At 37.7% G+C, this 20,536-nt stretch overlaps 1 protein-coding gene across 1 annotated transcript in view; it reads right to left on the bottom strand.

Moving 5' to 3' along the window:
- Positions 1–4,273: 4,273 nt before the first annotated feature.
- Positions 4,274–20,536, bottom strand: part of SMOC2 (SPARC related modular calcium binding 2) — a gene marked incomplete at both ends in the record, with an annotated part of 62,301 nt that continues 46,038 nt past the window's right edge. The window contains 2 exons of the mRNA XM_009870300.1: positions 4,274–4,356; positions 10,291–10,477. Of these exons, the coding sequence (XP_009868602.1) occupies positions 4,274–4,356; positions 10,291–10,477 (270 nt within the window). The remainder of the gene's footprint in view (positions 4,357–10,290; positions 10,478–20,536) is intronic.

Raw genomic sequence — 20,536 nt, 5'->3', positions numbered from 1 at the left:
ATTTTACACATTTGGATTTAAGTGGGTTTTTTGTTGTTTTTTCTACTGCACAAAAGATAAAGGTATCTCTAGTTAAAGAATGTTGTGTGAGCAAAATCATATTTCCTATGATACTTTTACATTTTTTCCACTTACTTTTCAAATTTCACATCTTGGTAACAGAAATTATGTTACAAGAAAAACAAATAAGTTCCCAGGTTAAGTAAGAATACAAAAAGTTAAACTGCATAAAGGATTATCCAAAGTTTATCCAGCCCTCAGACACAGCAGAGCCCAAAACAGAGCTTTCTTGCATTCAGTGCATACTTTTTTTTAAAAAAAAAAAAAGTTTGCACTTGAAGCAAATAAGCTGAGTGGTCTGGCACTGCCTCAATATGCTATAATGTCTTACTCTCTTAGATATCCAAGTCCTGTTCTTCCACCTTGTTTAGAGTAAAGACTAGCTCAATGAATAGGTAGCTTATGTATTCTCCAAGGCACTGGTCTCCAAAGTAGTGTGCCAGTACCCCAGGGGGAGCACAAGACACTCATTGGAGTGGAGGAACATATTTTTAGTACTGTTAGTGAATAAAAGTAAAAAAATAAAATTATATTAATTTAATTCTTTTTTTAAATTTATATTTGGGCATGTTTCACAGGGTACTTAATGTATTAGTACAGTACTACATTTACATAATTTATAAATAAATATACATCTACTAAGGATGTGTGTTGAAAAATATTTTACTGATTACTAAAAACTAGCATTTAGATACAGCATTTGAAAATACCTTTGTCCATAGGCTCAAACTGAAAAAAAAATACAGTTCCAGGAACTGATATTTCTTCAACTGGCTGAATTTGATTTATTATCACTCATGATTTTAGGAAAATAAAGTGGCACCTACACCTCAGTCTATCATATTATAGGTTCAGTTTAGCTAGCCTTCACGATACACACTTTTAAATGCTGTTGACCAGCTTTTGTAGAAAACTGAATTTCTGTTTAACATACCAGTTATCCAAAAGTCTGAAATAAACTATTCAGTACTCCTTACAGAATATATTGGTTCATCACGGGGCTTCCACATGTGTATAACACAAAGGAGAACAAAAGGTCAAAAAACGAATGTTTGAAAACTCTGACCATGAGAAAAGTAAAAAAAACCCTTCTATTTCCCCAGTATGTGATTTTCTCTAGACTCCTTTTGGGTTCTTTTTCACTATTTTGGAATAACTAGTTTCTGAGAAGGATAAAAACCACAAGTAACCTCAGAAAAATGCTTTGGCTTTAAAAAAAAACGACTAGAAATCTAATGGGAAGAATTATTATTATATAACTTCCAGCCCAAACTAACAGATACAGGTGGCTTGGATCGTTCTTACAAACATTGGATTAGTCCTTCTATTTCAGATGCTTTATATTAAGTTACCCTTAGGATGATGAGGATATATTCTTAACTCAGTTTAAATTGGTGGGAAATTTGCCACAGACTCCAAGGGGCCCTTACCTTCTACAATTTTGCCTTAATAAGATACCAGTGTTTGCCAAAAACTGCATCTTGATTTATTTGCAAGTTATTGCTAAAAATATTTGGCTTAACATGTAACGGGTTCAAATTTTCAGGTGGTATAAATCAGCGTAGCTGCTGAACTATGCCCATTTAATCCACCTGAGGATGTACCAGTGTGTTTTATCCTATTTAAGATCATTCATAGTAGTAAAGTAATTGTTCTAAAATCTTCCTGGTTTTACGCAGCAGGCAGACAGAGTGGTTTCACCCAGAGCTACTACATTTTTGTGGGTATAAGCCGCAAATCAAACAAACCCATCCATTCAAAAATGTATTATTCCTTGAAAGTAAATACACAGTTAAGCTACATTATTTATTCAGTCCTGGCACCACTCAGCAATCTTATGCTGTATTTAAATGTAGATGACACAAATGCAAATACGCCTTTGCAAAACTGCTTACAATAGTAAAACTTTTAGTAACAGTAGTTCATTTCTACTAAAACGTCTGTTCATATTAGCTATTTGGGCAATTTTACATGTTACTTGTTAACAACCACCCATACCTATGCAAGGCCCTTTTCCAACCTCCTTTTTTTTTCAGAAAACTATCTGAAGTAAAGTTCAATCACTTTTACTTGATGTAGTGTTTTTATGACGAAAAATTTGTCAGTTGAAGTTTCAGACATTTGATAGACTAGTTGAGAGAAAGAAAAGAGAAAGCCTTAAGAGAAAGAAAAATAAACACCTTAATACAACTGCAACTGTGAAGAAACCTCTTTCCTCTGTTACCTCTATAAGTATGTCCTTACTCCATGCTGTTGCAGAGCAGAAAAGGGAAGTTCCTCTAGCTAATCCATAAGTATTAAAGAAATGTTAGGAAATGTTGGTATTTCCCTTATTTCAAAATAATATAAAGATTAAGTAATGTAAGATATGGGAAAACAAATCCATATCATAGATAATAATTTAAAATAATTACAAGCTCACCTTGCTGCACTGGTTTGTTGGACTAAAGCTCACATAATGTAAAATACCAGAAAGCAGAAAGTCAAAAGACTACTGCCAAACTTAATTTATCAAGTAGGAGTTTACAGCATGGAAAATTATTGTTAGTTGTTTCACTGGAAAAGTAGCTTGACTCTTGATAAATATTTGTTACTGTAGTGTATAAAAGCCCTATCAGTTTGGATAAGATGTGTGAAAGCTTAAACCCCTTCACCTGCTCATCCTCCCTCTAAGATTCCAGGTAGCAAATGTTTCAAAAATTTAGCAAAAGGTAAGAGTGACCAGCAAATTATATCTTTTAATGGAAGACTTGTTTCTTCAGCTTCTGCTCTGCTATACTCTCTTCCAACTGTGAGTTCTTTTTTGACTCAGAAAAAACACAACCAAATCAAGTAATTATCCAAGTCTCTAAGATGGCCAACTTCTCAATGGTTTCTATGAAGTAATCACTGTAAAATATCATAGAATAATTTGGGTCAGAAGGGACCTTTCAAGGTCATTTCTTCCAACACTCCTGCAAAGAATGGGGACAACTTCAACTATATAATGTTGAGTCCCGTTCAGCCTGTATCTTGAAAGTCTCCAGGGATGGGGCTTCTCACACCTCACGGGGCAGGCAACCTGTTCCAGGGTTTCACCATACTCATTGTAAAAAATTCATTCCTTATATCCAGTCTAAATCTGCCCTCTTTAGTTTAAAAACTTTAGCCCTTGTCCTGTCGCAGTAGGGCTTGCTAAAAAGATTACTCCCATCTTTTTATGACCTCCCTTAAAGTACTGGACGGCTGCAATAAAGTAAAAAATATTTCCCAAATTATCCCTGAAGTACCTAACTTCCCTGAAGTTACATTGGCAGTAAAGAACTTCACTAAGCAAGTACTGACTGATGCAATGATGGATAAACATCATCAACCTGACTGTTAACACACTTATGTTTGCCACTAAGTTTCACATATCTTTTTATGTGGCACGTATAGTTCTCGCTTAACTCTGTGAGCAGCTAAACAGAAAAACTGCAAGTCAAGCTCCATTCCTTTTTTGTGAAGAAGAGAAAGGGAGACAATTTGGTAAGAGCTGTGAAATTCAAGCTCAAATGTGATTTTTTAGTGTAAATCAGTTTTTCATCTTCTAGCATATACACATGTTCAATACCCTACGAGAGAAGCCTTAATGCAGAGTACCTCACTCATTTGACCCATCTCCCACTGTCTCTTTCACAAAGTAATCAAGATCTACCTAAAAAACTAACCAGATTTTTCAGTCCATTCCTAGTCCTTCAGAAGGCTGTTACTACACTCCTTTAATAGTTGGAAACCACTTTACAGCTCTCGGGTGAAATTCATTTAGGATAGTTCATGCCCATTTTTCTTGTGCCAAAATCATCACAGAGGAAAACGGTTTCTCTTCCTCATGGTTTCAGAGGAACAATATCACCTCTGGACATTATCCTGCCTAAATGAAGCAAATGCTAGCTGCCTTCTTTTGGAAAGCAGCTGCTTTCCCTGATATGACAACAGCAAGGAATAATTCCAGTAAGCAAAATGTGACTGCCTTTAAATTACTGAGAAAAATGAGCCTCAATTTCTCCGGCATTGCAAAACCCATATTTACATACATTTTTCCAAAGTCAAAGACCTTAGTCAGAAGCAAATCAACATGGCATTATCTAAAAGATAGGTAGTTTGATATAGGGTAAGAAATTGCTTTCTGATTTGTTGCAGTGAATAAAGCAAGTATTGGCATTCATGAAAACAAATTATCTGTTTCACTGACCTTGAAGCTGGCGTCCTTTGTACAAATCCTTTGTTTTGGTTGGGTGAGCTCTGGCCCCATTATCACACTTAGGTTGTTCGTACCTAAAGAACAGAGAGAGGATAAAATCAGCCAAGGTTAATTTTATTTTGAACTGATTCATTTGCAATTTTGTACTCCAAATTAAACTTCTTTTATTCCGAGAATAAGCTTGCTTTTCATTCAGAAGGGATGATGCAAATTCACCTGCCTATTTCCCACTTGACTCAAAGAAGCCAGCATATCTTTGTGCTCCTGGGGTTGAAACTAAACTGTAAAATTATTACCTACTCCAAAGCCCATTCTGAAAACTGAGGAAGAAGAAAACTGTGGAGAAATAGTACAAAGTAATACATAATAAATAAATAAAAATGAAAAATCACCCCAAAATCTGACACAGTATTCATGTTGGGAAATACCAGAGAAGCAATTTCAAATTCACAGCAAGGTACGTACTGTAGTTAGTTACTACCGCAGCTCTGAAGCCATGTGCTACTATATCTTCTCCAAAAATAATGTTAGTTTATATAAGAAGGGCTAACTGTGAACAGTTAACATTTTGAACAAGAGCAAAGAACTCACAGGGTTTCTCGAAGGAAGGGAACTGGGCTGGAACTGCTTGAAATGGATCGTGAAGAAGAGTGAATCTCCACCTGCTGCTTGAATATTCTGGGTCCTCTATGCTTTCTGAATTTACTTGAAGTCACTTTGTTAGTTCAGCTGGCAACAAGAACCTCTGCACTATTTGTATTTCTAACAAACACTGACTTACATGACGCCATTAGGAATATTTTTTATGCAAGATTGGGAGGTGCAGCAGCATCTGCTGCTGAATCTCTCCTCTTTTTCTAATGTCCCACTACTGATGCATGGTGGTTTTTCACTCACCTTGACAGAATCTATTTCTGAGAAGTTTTACTTTCTCATTCTCCTAAAGCAGCCTGAAGCTGCTTTAAGTGTGTACTATTTCAGTTTCATTTCTCAGTATAAGGCATTTAGTAATATCCCTTGTGTCCACAGACATGTGTGTGCACATACATACCTGCTTACTGATTCTAGGATCTTTCATATTTTATATAACTACTCATCTTTCTTTGAAATTCTCTTATTCTAAGTTCCTCAAAATAGCATTTACTGAGCAGCATACTAAAATGTCTAATCAAAATATACTAATCCAAATTTTTGGAACAAAATACTCCTTTCAAAAGCATTAAATGGTGGCTATGCCCTGTGTCTAGGCCAAACTGTTCTTAAGAACAATACTTCCGTTTTCTGATCTTAATTAGTAGGCAGAATGAAAAAATGACCAATATTATTTTTCCTTTGAGTGTTTAATTTGTTTCCACACCATCTAATGAAACTGTCCACTGGCCCATCAAATTGTGGCTGCTGCAGGAAGGTACAGTGTTGTTTTCACAGGCATGGGAGAGCTACTGGCACTTTTTTTTTCCTGAAGAATAGTAGGAATAGAGGCTGCTTTGACAGCATGAGCTGGATTCAGATACTTGATGGATGACCACTAAAGAGTGAAAGGGAAATCTCTGAGCAATACTCACTAATGCAGTATCTGGCAACCAGCCTGGTTGCCGATTAATCTGATACCTACCTCTGCATTCCCCTCGTCCTCTTCCATTACTGTTACTACTCTGTGCCTACACTTTCATTTTTGGCCTCTGCTCTTCTAAACTTTTTGGCTTATATTTTTGCTAAATATACATGTAGTTCACCAAATGTAAATTAAATCTATTAAAGTCCAATAGGTGTTAAAATGCTGCTATGTGCAAAGTCTACATTTAACTCCTTTAAAGCAACTGAAGAAAATCAATCATTACAAATTTACCATACAGGAACAATCATGCTAAGAACTGATAAGAAAAACACATTTGCCTCAGCTGTGATGGAGAAAGAGTGGGAAAGGGACAGCATGTCAGAATAGAGTATTGTCAGGTTAAAAAGAATGCAATTGAGAGACATCCCAAGTTACTCTTTTGAATTTTAAAGGGAAAAGAATGCCTAGCAGTGAATGTATATCTACAGTCACCAAAGGCTTATGAAGGCTGCTTTATATCTCTGAGCAGTTGCTGGGAAACACTGAGAGTTATGGAGGTGTACAAAGCAGCAGAGGATGAAGGCTTTCACAGGCATTCTACAGTGTGGACAGCCTCATGAAGCAAGTGATTTACGGAGAATTTTTTAAGTTTAGGGAACTTTATGCGAGTGGATTGGGGTTTTTTTTTTCCCATGATCCTAGTTGCTAAAAGTGCCACATGTGAGAACACAGGCTTATGGCCCTTCTGAACAAAAATGCTGTCACACCATGATGTGCAAGAGACATTGGGAGCCAGCTGATAAGGACCACACTGACAGACTTTTCGGGGAATGGCTGTTTGTACCCTTTAAGGGCATTACCTCCTTTGAGTAAAATAGAGGTTTCCTCTAAGCTTTCATAAAAGTGAGTGCTATAGCACAGCTTTGCCTATTTCTTATGAGTTTTACTGTCTAAAATGTCCTAGAGCGGTACTTCATTCATATATCTTTATTTTAACTCTAGAATTGGATTTCTTTTTCTGGAGTGCCTTCACTGACAAATGTTTTGGATTTTTTTTCAGATGGCAGGACATTAGAAGGTGAATTAATATCAATATCTTTCCTTCATTTTGGGTGTCTAATTTAATTCAGCTACTGTTTATTGTGGTATTCAGAACCTGACGATACGACAAATTTCATCGTCATAAATGCCTTCAAAAAAAACAACATGCAAAATGCTAAGCTATTCTGGCAACAGTATTCCAGATGTGTCTATCCTTTCACTGTTTTCATCTAGTGATTCAATCCACATTTGCAGAACCGAGATTCCAGGATGCAATGCATCCATCTTGCTACCAGGAGTACTAATGTTATCAGCTCCAGTATTGGAGTTTTAACAGCTCCTCTTCTAATTTGCATTTTGCAGTGGAAAGTTGGTAGATAGCATAAATAATTTTGCATGAGCTTGTGGTTCTTTTAGGAAAGATCCACATGTTCACTCTTTTGATTCTATAAGAAAGAATTAGAAACAGACAACTGCATATTTCTCACCATATTCTGATACCCCTTTACTCCTCTCTGCCAATGAAAAAAAAGTATCAATATATATTAAAGAAGTTATAATCAATAAATAATTAATGGGGTTCCAGCCTACCTAAATTGTTCTAAGAAATGAGATCTAGATACTGCTCTTAAAATCCAAGTAGTAATCCTACCTGCTTGGTTACCAGTACTGTAGATTCCTAAATACACCAGTCATTCCTAATTTAGTATAAAACTCCTAAAATACAGTACTCACCCATTTGTGCTCAGAAATGTTCTCTCCAAGGATATTACTAAATATTGCTTCTTCAGAGCTCCATTGAGAACTGCCCATAAGTCCAGCAAAGCTGAACAAATCAGTCATGGTCAAGACCAGCTAATGTCTTAAGTATCAGTCATTAGGCAGAGCACTCATCAAGCAAAAGGAAGATTTGTGTCTAAACCACCAGCATGAAATAATTTAATATAATTTGCCAACCTTCCAACTTTGAAGACGTGGAGCACAGTGAAAGACCTCCCTGTCACCTCTTCTCCCAGAGCTGAATGACTCTGTAGTTGCCAAACACAAGAGGCCAGCAGACCAAACAGGAAAAAAAGAAGACTGAGACTTATTCTACATCCATAGGTCATTCATCAGGGGCTTGAGAAGACCTAGAACTCCAGTCTCTATGACAGTAGAAGCCAAAATGGCACACATTGCATGCATACATATGAATAAGAAAGTGAGCTCATTGATTTTCAAGGATCACTGCCCCCAGTTTCGTGAATGGTTCATGCTAATGTGCAAGATGGGGCAGGAAGCCACATTTTAGCAAGTTTGCAGATGATATGGCTAATACACCACAGGCTTGTGCTATCATTCAGAGGGACCTTAACAGGCTGGAGAAATGGGCTGGCAGGAATTTCATGAAGTTCAGAAAAAGGCAAATGCAAAATTCCTGCACCCGGTGAAGATTAAGCCTCTGTACCAGCACAGGATGGGGGGCAACCAAATGGAAAGCAGCTTCATGTCAAGGGCCTGAGATTTCTGATGGACGCTAGGCTGAGTATGAGGGAGCAATGTGCTCTCACAGCAAAGAAAGCCAACTACCTCCAGAGACACATTAGGGAGTGTATTGCCAGCAGGTCAAGGGAGTTGATTCTTCCCCTTTCATTACACCGGTGAGATATAACTGGAGTGCTGGGTCCACCTCTGGGCTCCCCAAACAAAAGAGACATGGAGATACTGAAGTGGGTCTAGAAAAGGGCAGTGAATACGACTAAGGGACTGGTGCATTTGAGATAATAAGGAACAGGTCAGAGCACTGGCACTGTTCAGTCTTGGGAAGAGGAGGCTCAGAGAAGATCTTCTTGTTGTCTATAAATGTCCAAAGGGGAGAAAATAAAGAAAACAGAGTCAGACTCTTCTCAGTGACATTCAGGGACAGAAAATGAGGCAATTGGGACAAAAATAAATAAGGGAAATGTCAATTAAATGTAAGAAAATAAATTTTTTTCCCCTTAATCTCTGATGGTGATAGAACAAACAATCATCTGCCCAGACAGGCTATGAACTCTCTATCCATATTCATATCCATATCCATACTCAGAGCTAAGCTCGACATGATCCTCAGGAATCTACTCTATCTGGTCTTGTTTTGAGTAGAGGGGTTGGACTAAAGAATCCCCAGACGTCTCTGCCAATCTCAACTATTCTGTGATTCTACAAAAAAACGACATTCACAAAAGAAGAATTATTAAAAAAAAAAAATCAGTAGAAGCTCCATGCCTTGACAAGACCAAGAAGATGATTTGGATTCAAATTAGAGAGTAAGAACTAAGGCTCCATTAAATGATTTAAACCATAATTCAGAGAAAGATTAGCACTAAAAACAAGAGACAGTGAACAAAGCTAGAGATGGAAAATAAAGAGTAGAAAAGGGAGCCTCTGGAAATACTACAAAACATCTCTAGGTCCTCACATGGTACATGTACTGATCCTACATTTGCAAGACCAAATTCAGAATCTTTTGCCAGTTAATGGATCTCAACTTGGCATAAACAACAGATCAACAGTAACTTTAAGTCATGCTCACTTCAGCTGGCACTGTAATTGGCATGGTCTAGACTATGTTATAAACAGCCACCAGTAAATCAGCACTTGAAGAATACGTGAAAAAACCCTCCTCAAGAATACAACACTTTACAGCAAGTGGCTTATAATTATTTGTCACAAACTTTATGAAAAATGATACAAAATTATTTTTGCTTAAGCTTAAAAAAATTTATGATTGCATCAAGATACCCATACTGCCTGCTGGCTTTGTATGAGCATCTACAGCATTCTTACAAGAGCCAAACCTCAATAACCAGCCTAAATAACATCCTCTGGAATCTGATATTTGCCTTTTCTACATCTGCCCTATGTGGCTCACAACACTTTACCATGTATCCAGCGATGACTGAACTCCAAGCTTCAATTAATAACACACTAAAATGATATTTCCTCTCCATGGGTTCTCAAGCAGTTGTTCCATCAAAGACAGTCATATGAAATAGCTGAGGAGGTTGCTGGAAAAATAACTGAACATTTCTGAGGTTTGATGTGGTTTCTGTCATAGACCATCTTACTTGGTTCTTCTGTATTCAGGCTAAGTAGTGTGATGTTTCCTCTGAGCTTACTCATTATCAGCTCCAAGCCTTGGATTCCCAGCACAAAATAGAAGAAACAAGAGGACTAGGGGACTAAACAGCCTGTGACATCGCAGTCAAAGAGTCTTTGGCCACCTGGCCTTAACTTTTGATGTCTCTTAGAAATATTTCACTTCGTAGTGGAAGAAATCTATCTGACATCATTCCACCAGCAATAGAAACCTACATACTAGTACATGCACACACACTAAGGAATCTCCTCACTATAACCTTTGAGCACTGAAAGTGTATTCCCTTACCTGGTTGATGTACCAGGGATGGGGCGTCCTGTGTCCACCAGAACACACCAGCAGTAGCCTGTGGAAGGATGACACTGCACTGGTTTGTAGAGGCCACCCTGAGCACACTCTGGAATGAACACGTTGTCTTTCTGTGGCTGTTTAGCTTCCTCCAGGGCTGACTGAAGTTCTTGATCACACGATGATGCTTTTGGAAGGAAAAAAAAACATACTGAAGAAACTATATGGAAAGGGCCTACTATATTTATCAAACAGTTTTTATATCTTTCTTTGATTGCATATGAGGATTGTATTTGCTTGTTGCAAGCTCAAACACCAGCTACATTGATTTATGCTGTATACTGTTACGAACTTTAGTTTGCTTTTCATGCAGCTGCTTCATAATAGAGTCCCAATAATATCTTGACACCCCCTTTCCTCTACTAGATACAGTCTATGGATAACTAAACATTTTGTCACCTTAAAACAATCCTTACCCACTCCACAGTCCCTAAACTACTGATTCTTTTCAGCTTGTTAGGATTCCTTATATGAATTATTCATCCAGATATTCATTTAGATGTTAAAATTCTGCTCTTTCTTTCTAGTTTTTGAACAACCTCTTAATATAGCAAAAATTCTCCCACCCTCTTTTCTGGTACTGGTGATGTATCATTTGCTCTGCAGTTGAAAGACCCACAAGAAAAAGCAATACACTCTTATCTTTGCATTAACCAGGTCTCTTCTGGATGTGAAAAAAGCTTACATGTCTACAAGTTCCTGTCCTTTTTGTGAAACTATGAACCTATAAATTCCAGGGCCTAAGAATGCCAGTCAGTTCATACCAATCAGTAAAAAAATCACCTCTGCTGAGGACTTTTGATCACTACTGAATTGGTGTATGTGGCATTGAAGAGATAATAAATGAGAGATTCTATTACTCAAGCCATTATTTCTCCAGGAATTTTCAAGTCAGTCTCCCATCATGTGAAATTTAGATGGTTAATAAAAAAGCTTCTATATAATTTGCAAACTAATCTGGTGAACAAAAACTGAACATTTGAATAACAAGAATGTTAAGCACTCCACAAATACAAATTACTGGCAGGAGAATTTAAAGTTGCTAGAATTTCAACCAATAAGAGATTCTCTCCAGTCAAAAAAAAGTCATTTCATTCTTACTAAAAAATTATCTGTGGGTAGTATTTACTTTTCTTTCAAGTCAGTTAAAGACTAGTGACACACTTGTTCTCTGACTCTCCAGCAGGATTTATTTTTGATTTTTCACACTTCAGCTCACAGAAGAACAAGCGGAATCCTGACTGGATTTCCTAGTGCATTTGTAACAGGTTTCAGCTTCAGTCTAATCTCTTTTACTCTTATCCACAGGGTTCAGAAAATGCTTCGCAAATTGTAGGCAAAATCTGACAGAAAGTCACTAGTTATGTCCAGAATGCTACTGCTCCTTGCCAGATTGTTGCAAATGCAGATGACCATAACGAGTAAGACTTCTGTTACAGGAGCAAAGGTGCCAGGAGGTTAAACACTTTAAACAACACAAAATTCTATCTCTACAATGACCTGGTTTCCAAAACAGCGAGTGTGTTTTGTTCCAATCCATGTAAAAGGTTTAAAAACCAAGCATATCACTTGCTAACTTTATTACATGGCACAGATGGAGAGTGTTTCCAGTTCTTTGGTTGCTATTTCTTTTGGTCTCTTTTATTTAATACAGTATATGAGCTAGATAAACTAATTGATTTTGCATGTTTTTGTCTTGGTCTACCCACTGACATAATCAGAGACTGAATAGCTCTCAAAGAATCAGTGTTTAGATAATAAACTGTACTTAGAGAATCAGTGTAGTAAGGACAGAAAGGCTTTAAAAAAGGGAAATACTAATTATTTGCAAGTTAAAACTTCACAGACATAGCAATGGTTTTGCAAATTAAAAATCTGTCACCAACATCCTCTTAGAATTGCCAGATTAAATCTTTCCCTCAGTAAATTTGAATTATGATGATTATTAAGTTACAAGGTATGACAACCCTGGAAAATATATCACTTAACTTAGGTTTTTTTCACTTTTTATATTTTATAAATAATCAGGCAAGAAGGATCAAATGGGGTGAAGCAGCTGCAGTGAGAGGGAGGTTCTTTCATAATGATAAACTTTGGGACGATTCCATCAGCTACTGTGACCTTCTGTGATTTTACAACCTTGTAACTAGCAACACTATCTGGCAGATGTGCAGGTACTACTATCTCTTGCAAACCCAGAGGAGCAATACATTTTCATGTTCCCAGGTTTGTTTAGAAAATGCATTGCCATATAGAGACTACATAGTCAGGTCATCCAGAGAGACAAAACGCAGCAGCACAGAGAGTGTGATAGAAAATTCCCAGTGCAGAAGGAGGTACAGACTGCTTCAGCTTTGAGGCTGAGAAGCTCTAGTTTTCACAACAACCAGCAAAGGACTGCACTGCTGACTCAAAACTACTGCAGTCTTGGGCCAGTGGAGTCATCTATCTCGTGGTGACTTAGGAGCAGGCATTACAGACCTAGATGAAGGGTCTTTACTCTCCTGATTGACTTGCTGAGGCAAGGTTTTCTACAAGATTCTACCCAAGCTATAAATTTTCGTCTTTCACATTAGGTCAAGTTTGTTCTGGTCCTTTTTCTCCCTTATGTCTGATTTTGTCTCAGAGGTACAGAAAAGCAATATTATGGGAGAGACCTCAAAGGAAGACTGCAAATGTGGCTTATGGCTTTAGGAGGGACTGGTGGAACTTAACATTGCAAGTTAGACTGGAGATAAGACAGTGACAGTAATCAAAGGAAGGTTTAAAGATAAGAAGGAATGTTACTAATGGCAGAAGTTTATGAAAAATAGACAAAAAATTCAGAATTCACACCAAACACCAAGGTAAAAGTCCTGTAACTGGAAGGACTCTGGTGATGCCTTTGAGGAGCAGCATCAGCACAGGCATTCAAGACAAAAAATCATATAAAAGAAAATCTGATATTTTCAGAAAAGACCTTCTACCTCTTAGAATCTTTAATTTCTTACTCTTCCACTATGGATGGGAAATGGTAACAAGAAGAAGAACTTATTAGTAGTCCTAAATTAGCTGTCAGATAAAAAGGAGATTGTTTCTGGGAAATTGGAAAAAAATATAAATTACTGTGACGGACACTATGCCAGTTCCCTATGTGCTGAATGACTAAGCCATATTACAAATCTATTGGACCCAGTTCATTAATTTTATTCATCTCAAGTACAGAATATTTTATTATTTTTCCTCCCTACACAAGGGCTAATGAGCTTCAGGTCAGCCATCAGGCAACCTGCTTACTAACTGCAGAGTCCAATGCTTACCATTTGTGCCAGCATTCCCCATTTGTTTTCCATGCTAGAGCATTGTTCCTACATAAAGTAAAGGAAAACTACTTTGAAGTGCTTACCTATAACCCTGTCTGTTTTTCCAAGAACCAGAGTATTAGTCCTCTGTTTAATTTCCTCTCTGAGGGAATCATTCATTCACTTACTAACATTTCTTTCAATTATTTACAACAGGAATACTGGTAAAATGCAATTTTAGCCCTGTGATGACTAAGACCTCTTATCACAGAGCTATCATACCGCTGAAAATAATTGCCTTTGTAATGTTACAAAGAGTCATGGTCAAAAAACCTTCATTTGTCAGAAAAAACAGTGATAAATGTCATTAACTAGAAAATGCCTGACAGTTTATCCAAACAATCTGACAAGAGCTATGATCCGGAACCATAACAGATGGATGCCAGAAGTTCATAAAGTGAACATTACGGACAAAGCTCTATGCCACAATAAAAGTAGGATAAATATCTTAATCATTAAAATGCATCAAATTTTCTATGGAAAGTGTTACTACAAAAACTTTCCTTTTGCCAAGAGACAAGCACTGACTGAAGCTCCAGCTTCTTTTCAGGGAATATGCTTACACTGTTGTTATTTCACTTAATTCCTTCAGCTTTGTCTTGCTGGATCTCAGTTCAATAAATTAGTTAGACATGGCTGAAAAATCCTTTCCACATAGTCTACCATGTTAGCCAGCCACACCGTAGCTCAATCGGGATCCTTAATTACAGGCTGAGAAATCTTCCTGCATTTTCTACCCAAAACTATTTTATTCCAGGTTCATAAACACTAGTGAAACAACACACAAATTTCAGTCATGTAAGGAAATCTACATCTTTGCCCAGTTTTACAACAAAGCCTTTGTACCACCCAGTGACCACCTACTTAGTTCAAAAAATAGTTTTTTGCATGATAAGAATTTTGCTCACCACTGAGTTTTAAAACCTGCTTTAAATGTAATGTTTGTTTCTCTTTCTAAGTCATATTTCCATTGTATTTCTTCCCTTTTAATTTTAAATGTTAGTTACTAAATATACTTCTGTTCTGATTCAATATGCCTTCATAGTCCATTACAAACAACCAGATGAAATGCTTCATCTTCTGTCAATGAGAAAGATACTCCGGATAATTAGAAACTCTGTGGATAAGCTTCATGTTTTGTATAAAATCAGGCAGTTCTTGTTGCCAATTATCCCTAAGAAAACAGTCTGAATTACAATGAATCAAGTTAATTTATATGAACAGAGAAATACCTCAACAGTAGTAGGGTATAACACTGTAAATCTTTATTTCTGAAAGACTCCCCTTATTCATCTATGATGGATGACCTAAAATGTTAATTAATGTTTACTAGAGGATATCCTAGAGGAGAAAATAAGTGACTTTTCTGGAAAAGTCAGCCTGAATGAAGTACGTAACTGCATCTGTCTGTAGCACATCTAAAACACCAAGCACCGTATTATGTAAGTTATGATAATGATCTTAGTCTTGTAACAGATGTTTATCCCCTTGCTTCAGAAATTCTGGCAGTTGTGCTGTGTCTTATCACAGCTTCTCCCAACAACTGGAATTTCATGATTATTAATAAATTTGATTATTTTTTTTTTTTGCTTCAGTGTAAACTGCTGTGTTTATATCTAAATTTCAGTGTGTTCTGTGGAAACAAGTTGCCAAATCTGCAGAAAATTACAAAGGCGTCTGTATGCTACTTTAACATTTCCTGCCACTATACAAACATTTCCTTCCAATTTCCTTAACCCCACAATGTGTATATGACAAACAGAATCCATTCCAAGAAACTGCGTTTTCAGTTGGTTCCTTCTCCCTCTTTTTCTCATTACCATAATGGGCCATGAAAGGACAATTTAGACAGCCTGGTTTCCAGGGTAAAGGGACCTTTTATCAGGGACTGAAGCTCAAAGTCCTTATAGAAAGCAGGTAACAAGAAACCTGTGAACAAAAATACTCCGAAAAGTGATACACATGCTCTGGAGGAGTGCAGTGTAACATCAGAGACAGTTACTGTTGCAGTTCTCCCACATTTCTGAGAGGATATACAGACAGAATATATTCATGTCCAGATTTCAGTATACAAAGATTTAAACTGGATGACAATTTATGCTAACCAAAACGTTAATTAATTAAGCCTAATTTTAGTACTGCTTTGGAATACTTGAATTGCTGATTTACACTAGTTTCATCCAAGTTTATTTCAAAATCATAATAATCAGGAAGGATAAATAGTCATCCTATTAACACCCATGCAACCCTCCAACAAACTTGTATCTCATGGGATAAGAATTTCATCTGTTTGCTTAGGGTGAACCCTCCTTGAAACAATCAAGTTAATAGGCCCCGAGGAAACTGATTACAGTATGTTTTTATATTTCCAACCAGTTTTCATAGTCTTCAAATTTTACTGAATGGAATTCCACTTACGCTACACCAAATGTATTTCCACATATGACCAAAAATATTCACTTTAGAAAGGCAGTGGGAAGTGGGATAATTTTTATTCAAGCTATGCTCTCCCTTCAAAGGAATTTATGTAGACTGGATGGCAAAATGATCCCTTACAGTAGCGGCCCTATTATTCCTTAGTCCAGTAAACATACATCTTCAACGTAAACTAGCAGGTTCTTTACATGTAGCTGACCAGTTTCATCACCCAGAATCCATCCTGTCTGTTCCTGCTACAAATACAGCCAATACAAATTACAAAAATTCCCTAACCAACTCCATTCTAGTGCAAAAGAGGTGTAACTACATGGCTTCATACTCTTTCAGGGCTTCCAGTTTTCATTTAGACCTTCTCTGGCATCATAGATTCCTTCTCTGAAGAGGCAGATGAGGTGGCATAATGCAGTTAAGAAGTAAACTTGACACCTGTTATGTACACAGTTATTTCCTCATCCCTCATAGAATCATAGAATGTTAGGAATTGGAAGGGACCTCTAGAGATCATCTAGTCCAACCCCCTGCCAGAGCAAGAACACCTAGAGCAGGCCACACAGGAAGGCATCCAGACGGGTTTTGAAAGTCTCCAGAGAAGGAGACTCCACAACCTCTCTGGGCAGCCTGTGCCAGTGCTCTGTCACCCTTACGGTAAGGAAATTTTTCCTCATGTTGAGGTGGAACTTCCTATGTTCTAACTTAAACCCACTATTTCTTGTTCTACTGCTGGGCACGACTGAAAAGAGATTGTCCCCCTTCTCTTGACACCCACCCCTCAGATATTTATATATGTTAATAAGATCCCCTCTCAGCCGTCTCCTTTCAATGCTACACAGCCTCAGATTCTCTCAGTTTCTCTTCACAGGAGAGATGTTCAAGTCCCTTAGCCATACTCGTAGCTCTCCATCGGACTCTCTCCAGTAGGTCCCTCTCTCTCTTGAACTGGTGACCCCAAAACGGGACACAGTATTCGAGGTCTGGTCCAACCAGGGCAGAGTAGAGGGGGAGGAGAACCTCCCTAGATCTGCTGGACACTTTTTTAATGCATGCCAGGATCCAATCGGTCTTCTTGGCCACTAGGGCCCATTGCTGTCCCGTGGACAACTTACTGTCCACTAGGACTCCAAGGTCTTTCTCCACAGGGCTGCTTTCCAGCAGGACGTCCCCTAATCTGTGCTGGTGCCTGGTGGTATTCCTCCCCAGATGCAGGGCTCTACGCTTGTCCGTATTGAACTTCATGTCCAGGGTATGGGCCAGTCTGTCTTAAGACCTGTTCTCACAAAAATTTGTCTTCCTGGCCTCTATCAATGGTTTCAAATTAACTCTAACAGAAATACAGTGCAGCTCAATGCTACAAACAATGTAAGAATTAATTTTCTCATGCTACTGGCTTCTTACAAAGACTATTTGCTATCCTAAAGCTATCAAAGGGTATTTATGTGACCCAATCTTCCCTCAGTAAAAATCCACTGAAAAATACCCACTAAATTCAATGGACAATGCATCAGGCCTCAGCTGAATATATTCACATGCATTTATGCTTCCAGTTAATTCTAATATTTGCTCATGGATCAAATACTGAATCTAAGAAATAGGTAACAGTAATAAACACTCAACCTCAGAACCAACATCTACATGGCAACCAAAACCTAAGACAACATTACAGTGTTAATGCTCATCTAGCACCACATGTTTTGATTTACGTTAGGTTCAGATACACATCAGCATGAGAGTTCTCAAATCCTGGAGAAAGCTGGCAACATTCCTACCTATTTTTCTTGTTTGTGAAAACTTGTGGGAACCAAATATTTCAACCCCCTTGCATGCATTTGTGGAGTGCTCTCAATGTACAGCTGATCACTAATTTGCACTTTTCAAGCTTGAGTAGATGATTGTGGCTAAACAGAAAACTCATGGCTTCAACACAGCCCTAAAGATTAATTTATGTATTTTACTCCATTGAACAAAGCAGGGTAAATCACAGACAGATGTTCTCAATATGTGGTTTCATACACAAAGATGCTGCAGTACACAAGAAGGATTGTCTGGAAAAACACTGAGCCCATCAAAACAAAGATCTAAAACATAGAGACTACCAGCCCCCATTTAGCTTTACTTGAGAAGAATACAATCACAGCCAATCTAATCCCCCTGTATACACTAGGATTGTCTCAATTTTTACCCTGGGTTTGAGTAGCCAAGTAGCACTGGGTCAAATCAAGATTTCTGCAATTCAGAAATTCTGTTTCTACCAATAGGCAATAGTTTGGGGGTCCAAGACAAAGATTTCAGATGAAAACAAGATGAGTTGCTCTTTAACCACAATTCAAACCTGCTTGTCTACTGGAGCTTTTAAAAGCATTTCAGGTTTTGAGACAGTTTTGCATATATCTCTGCAACTCTTTATTTTTCTTAAAACTTGAAATATGAGGAGTACTGTGAGAAAGACTGTAACCACAACACTGTAAAGGAAAATACTGTTTTGCCACAAAAGTCTGCTATTTTACCATTTTGATTGTTTGCTTACCTGCTTGTTTTAGCCCAACTTCTTGGTTAGAGAGAAATATTATGTAAGTATTCAAATTTCTTCTCTCAGTATTATAACTAACTTTAATTACTCAATTAATCATCTATAATCCCTTTTCTTCTGCACTGAGTTCTCACATTACCATTATACAGATTGTGAGGAGTCAAACTAGCTGCCCGCTTTAAAATAAAATGTAATTCTACATTTTGCCATTCTTATTTAGATTTAATAAAACCATAGTGTGAGATCTGTCCATTGTCTTGATGAAAAGTCACAGACAAGCTAGTCTCCATTTACAAGCGTGACAAAAACTGTTTACGACAAAAACTGTTTAAGTATTAACATTGGACATGATTATCTTAAACGGCCTTTTACAACCTAAACAATTCTAGGATTCTATAGTTTACTTCTCCAGAAAAAAATGACAGAGAAACACGAAGTTAGTATACATTATAAATCTGAGTTATTTCAAAGATGCCTTTGGCATCAGAGCCAAAATGAATGTCCTGAACATCCTGAGTGAAACAGTTTTTATACCATCTAAGAAAGAGCAGTGAACCAAGAGTAGCAGTGTGTGAAAGTGATAGCAATCCTTTGCAAAGTGGATTGCATTGGCCAAACTTGATCCAAGGACTTTTTACACCCTACACTCTACAATGGATATTTGAATGCAACCTTTACACAAATCACAAATCCTTTTAAGCCAATCAGATGGCATTAGGCTTCACAAGGAGAGTGAAAAACCTTCTGGTCTTCTGAGGAGGTGAGGCCCTCCATCTTGTTTTTATCAAGGAGTTGAGGACATTCACCCAATCACAAGTCTGGAGAGAGGATGGATTATCATCTCCAGGTTCTCTTGCTTGACATAAACGTGGCTCCCCTTACACAAGGGAGGATACTGCACAGAAGACTGCCCCATCCTGTGAGTATACATCTGAGAACAGTTATTTGCCAAATGGTATCAAAACTGGTTTTCCTATATAAGAAGAAATATCAGTTCCTACTATTGCTAGGTATGGCTGCTTCACCTTGCCAAAGCAGAGCAGCACCATAGCATTAAAACTGCAAAACTAACCAAACAAAAAAGCCACCGCCTAAAATTACAGCAGACGAACATCACTGACTTTCCTCAAACACAGTGGCTAGGTGGCCAGTTTGCTATAGCAATCTGAAGGCTCATTCACTAAACAACATTGCGCAAAGCTACCATTCTTGCTTTATAAGTATATTGACCACCAAATGTTAGGCTTCTGCCAGTGGAAAAATGTTTCATTTTTTAAGAAAAATTTGAAGTGAAAATAAAGCTGGTTCAATTTTTCCACAGAGCTGCAAAACAAAAGTCCCTGCCAGGTGAGCTGAGAGTATTTATTTCAATAGTTCTACTAAAAATTACAAAACAAAATGTGCAAACTGGGGTGCCTAAATTCATACTTTGGCACTTAAACAAGCCATCCAGCTTACAGGAATTTTTATCAACCCAGAACTTCCCTTCAGTGAAACAGGAGTTGTATCTGTTCACCATTTGGGAAGCTGAGATACTTACATCAGTGCCTGGATATGACTTTGGATACTTGACCTTAGGCACCCAAGCAATTTTAATTTCATATGTGTACAGTGGCATCTCTGGTTGCACTTTTTGCCATGTTTCTGCTATTGGTCCACACTGCTTATGTTGCTGGCAACACGTAGTGTTTTTCTGGCTTTATTGCTTAACTCCTGCCTGAGGTGGCTGCACTCCACATTGTCTTTATTTTTTAAGTATCACTTCACTTCCAATCACCTTACAGACAGGCCCCTGACTACTGTCAGAAAACTCAGAAGAAGCCAGGAGGACTTCTGGCTGGTTTATGTGAACATGCACAGTTAAAAAAAAAAAAAAAAAAAA

This window comes from Apaloderma vittatum, unplaced genomic scaffold, assembly GCF_000703405.1.
Source record: "Apaloderma vittatum isolate BGI_N311 unplaced genomic scaffold, ASM70340v1 scaffold2965, whole genome shotgun sequence".
Lineage (NCBI taxonomy): Eukaryota > Metazoa > Chordata > Aves > Trogoniformes > Trogonidae > Apaloderma > Apaloderma vittatum.
This window is presented reverse-complemented; position numbering and strand designations above follow the sequence as displayed.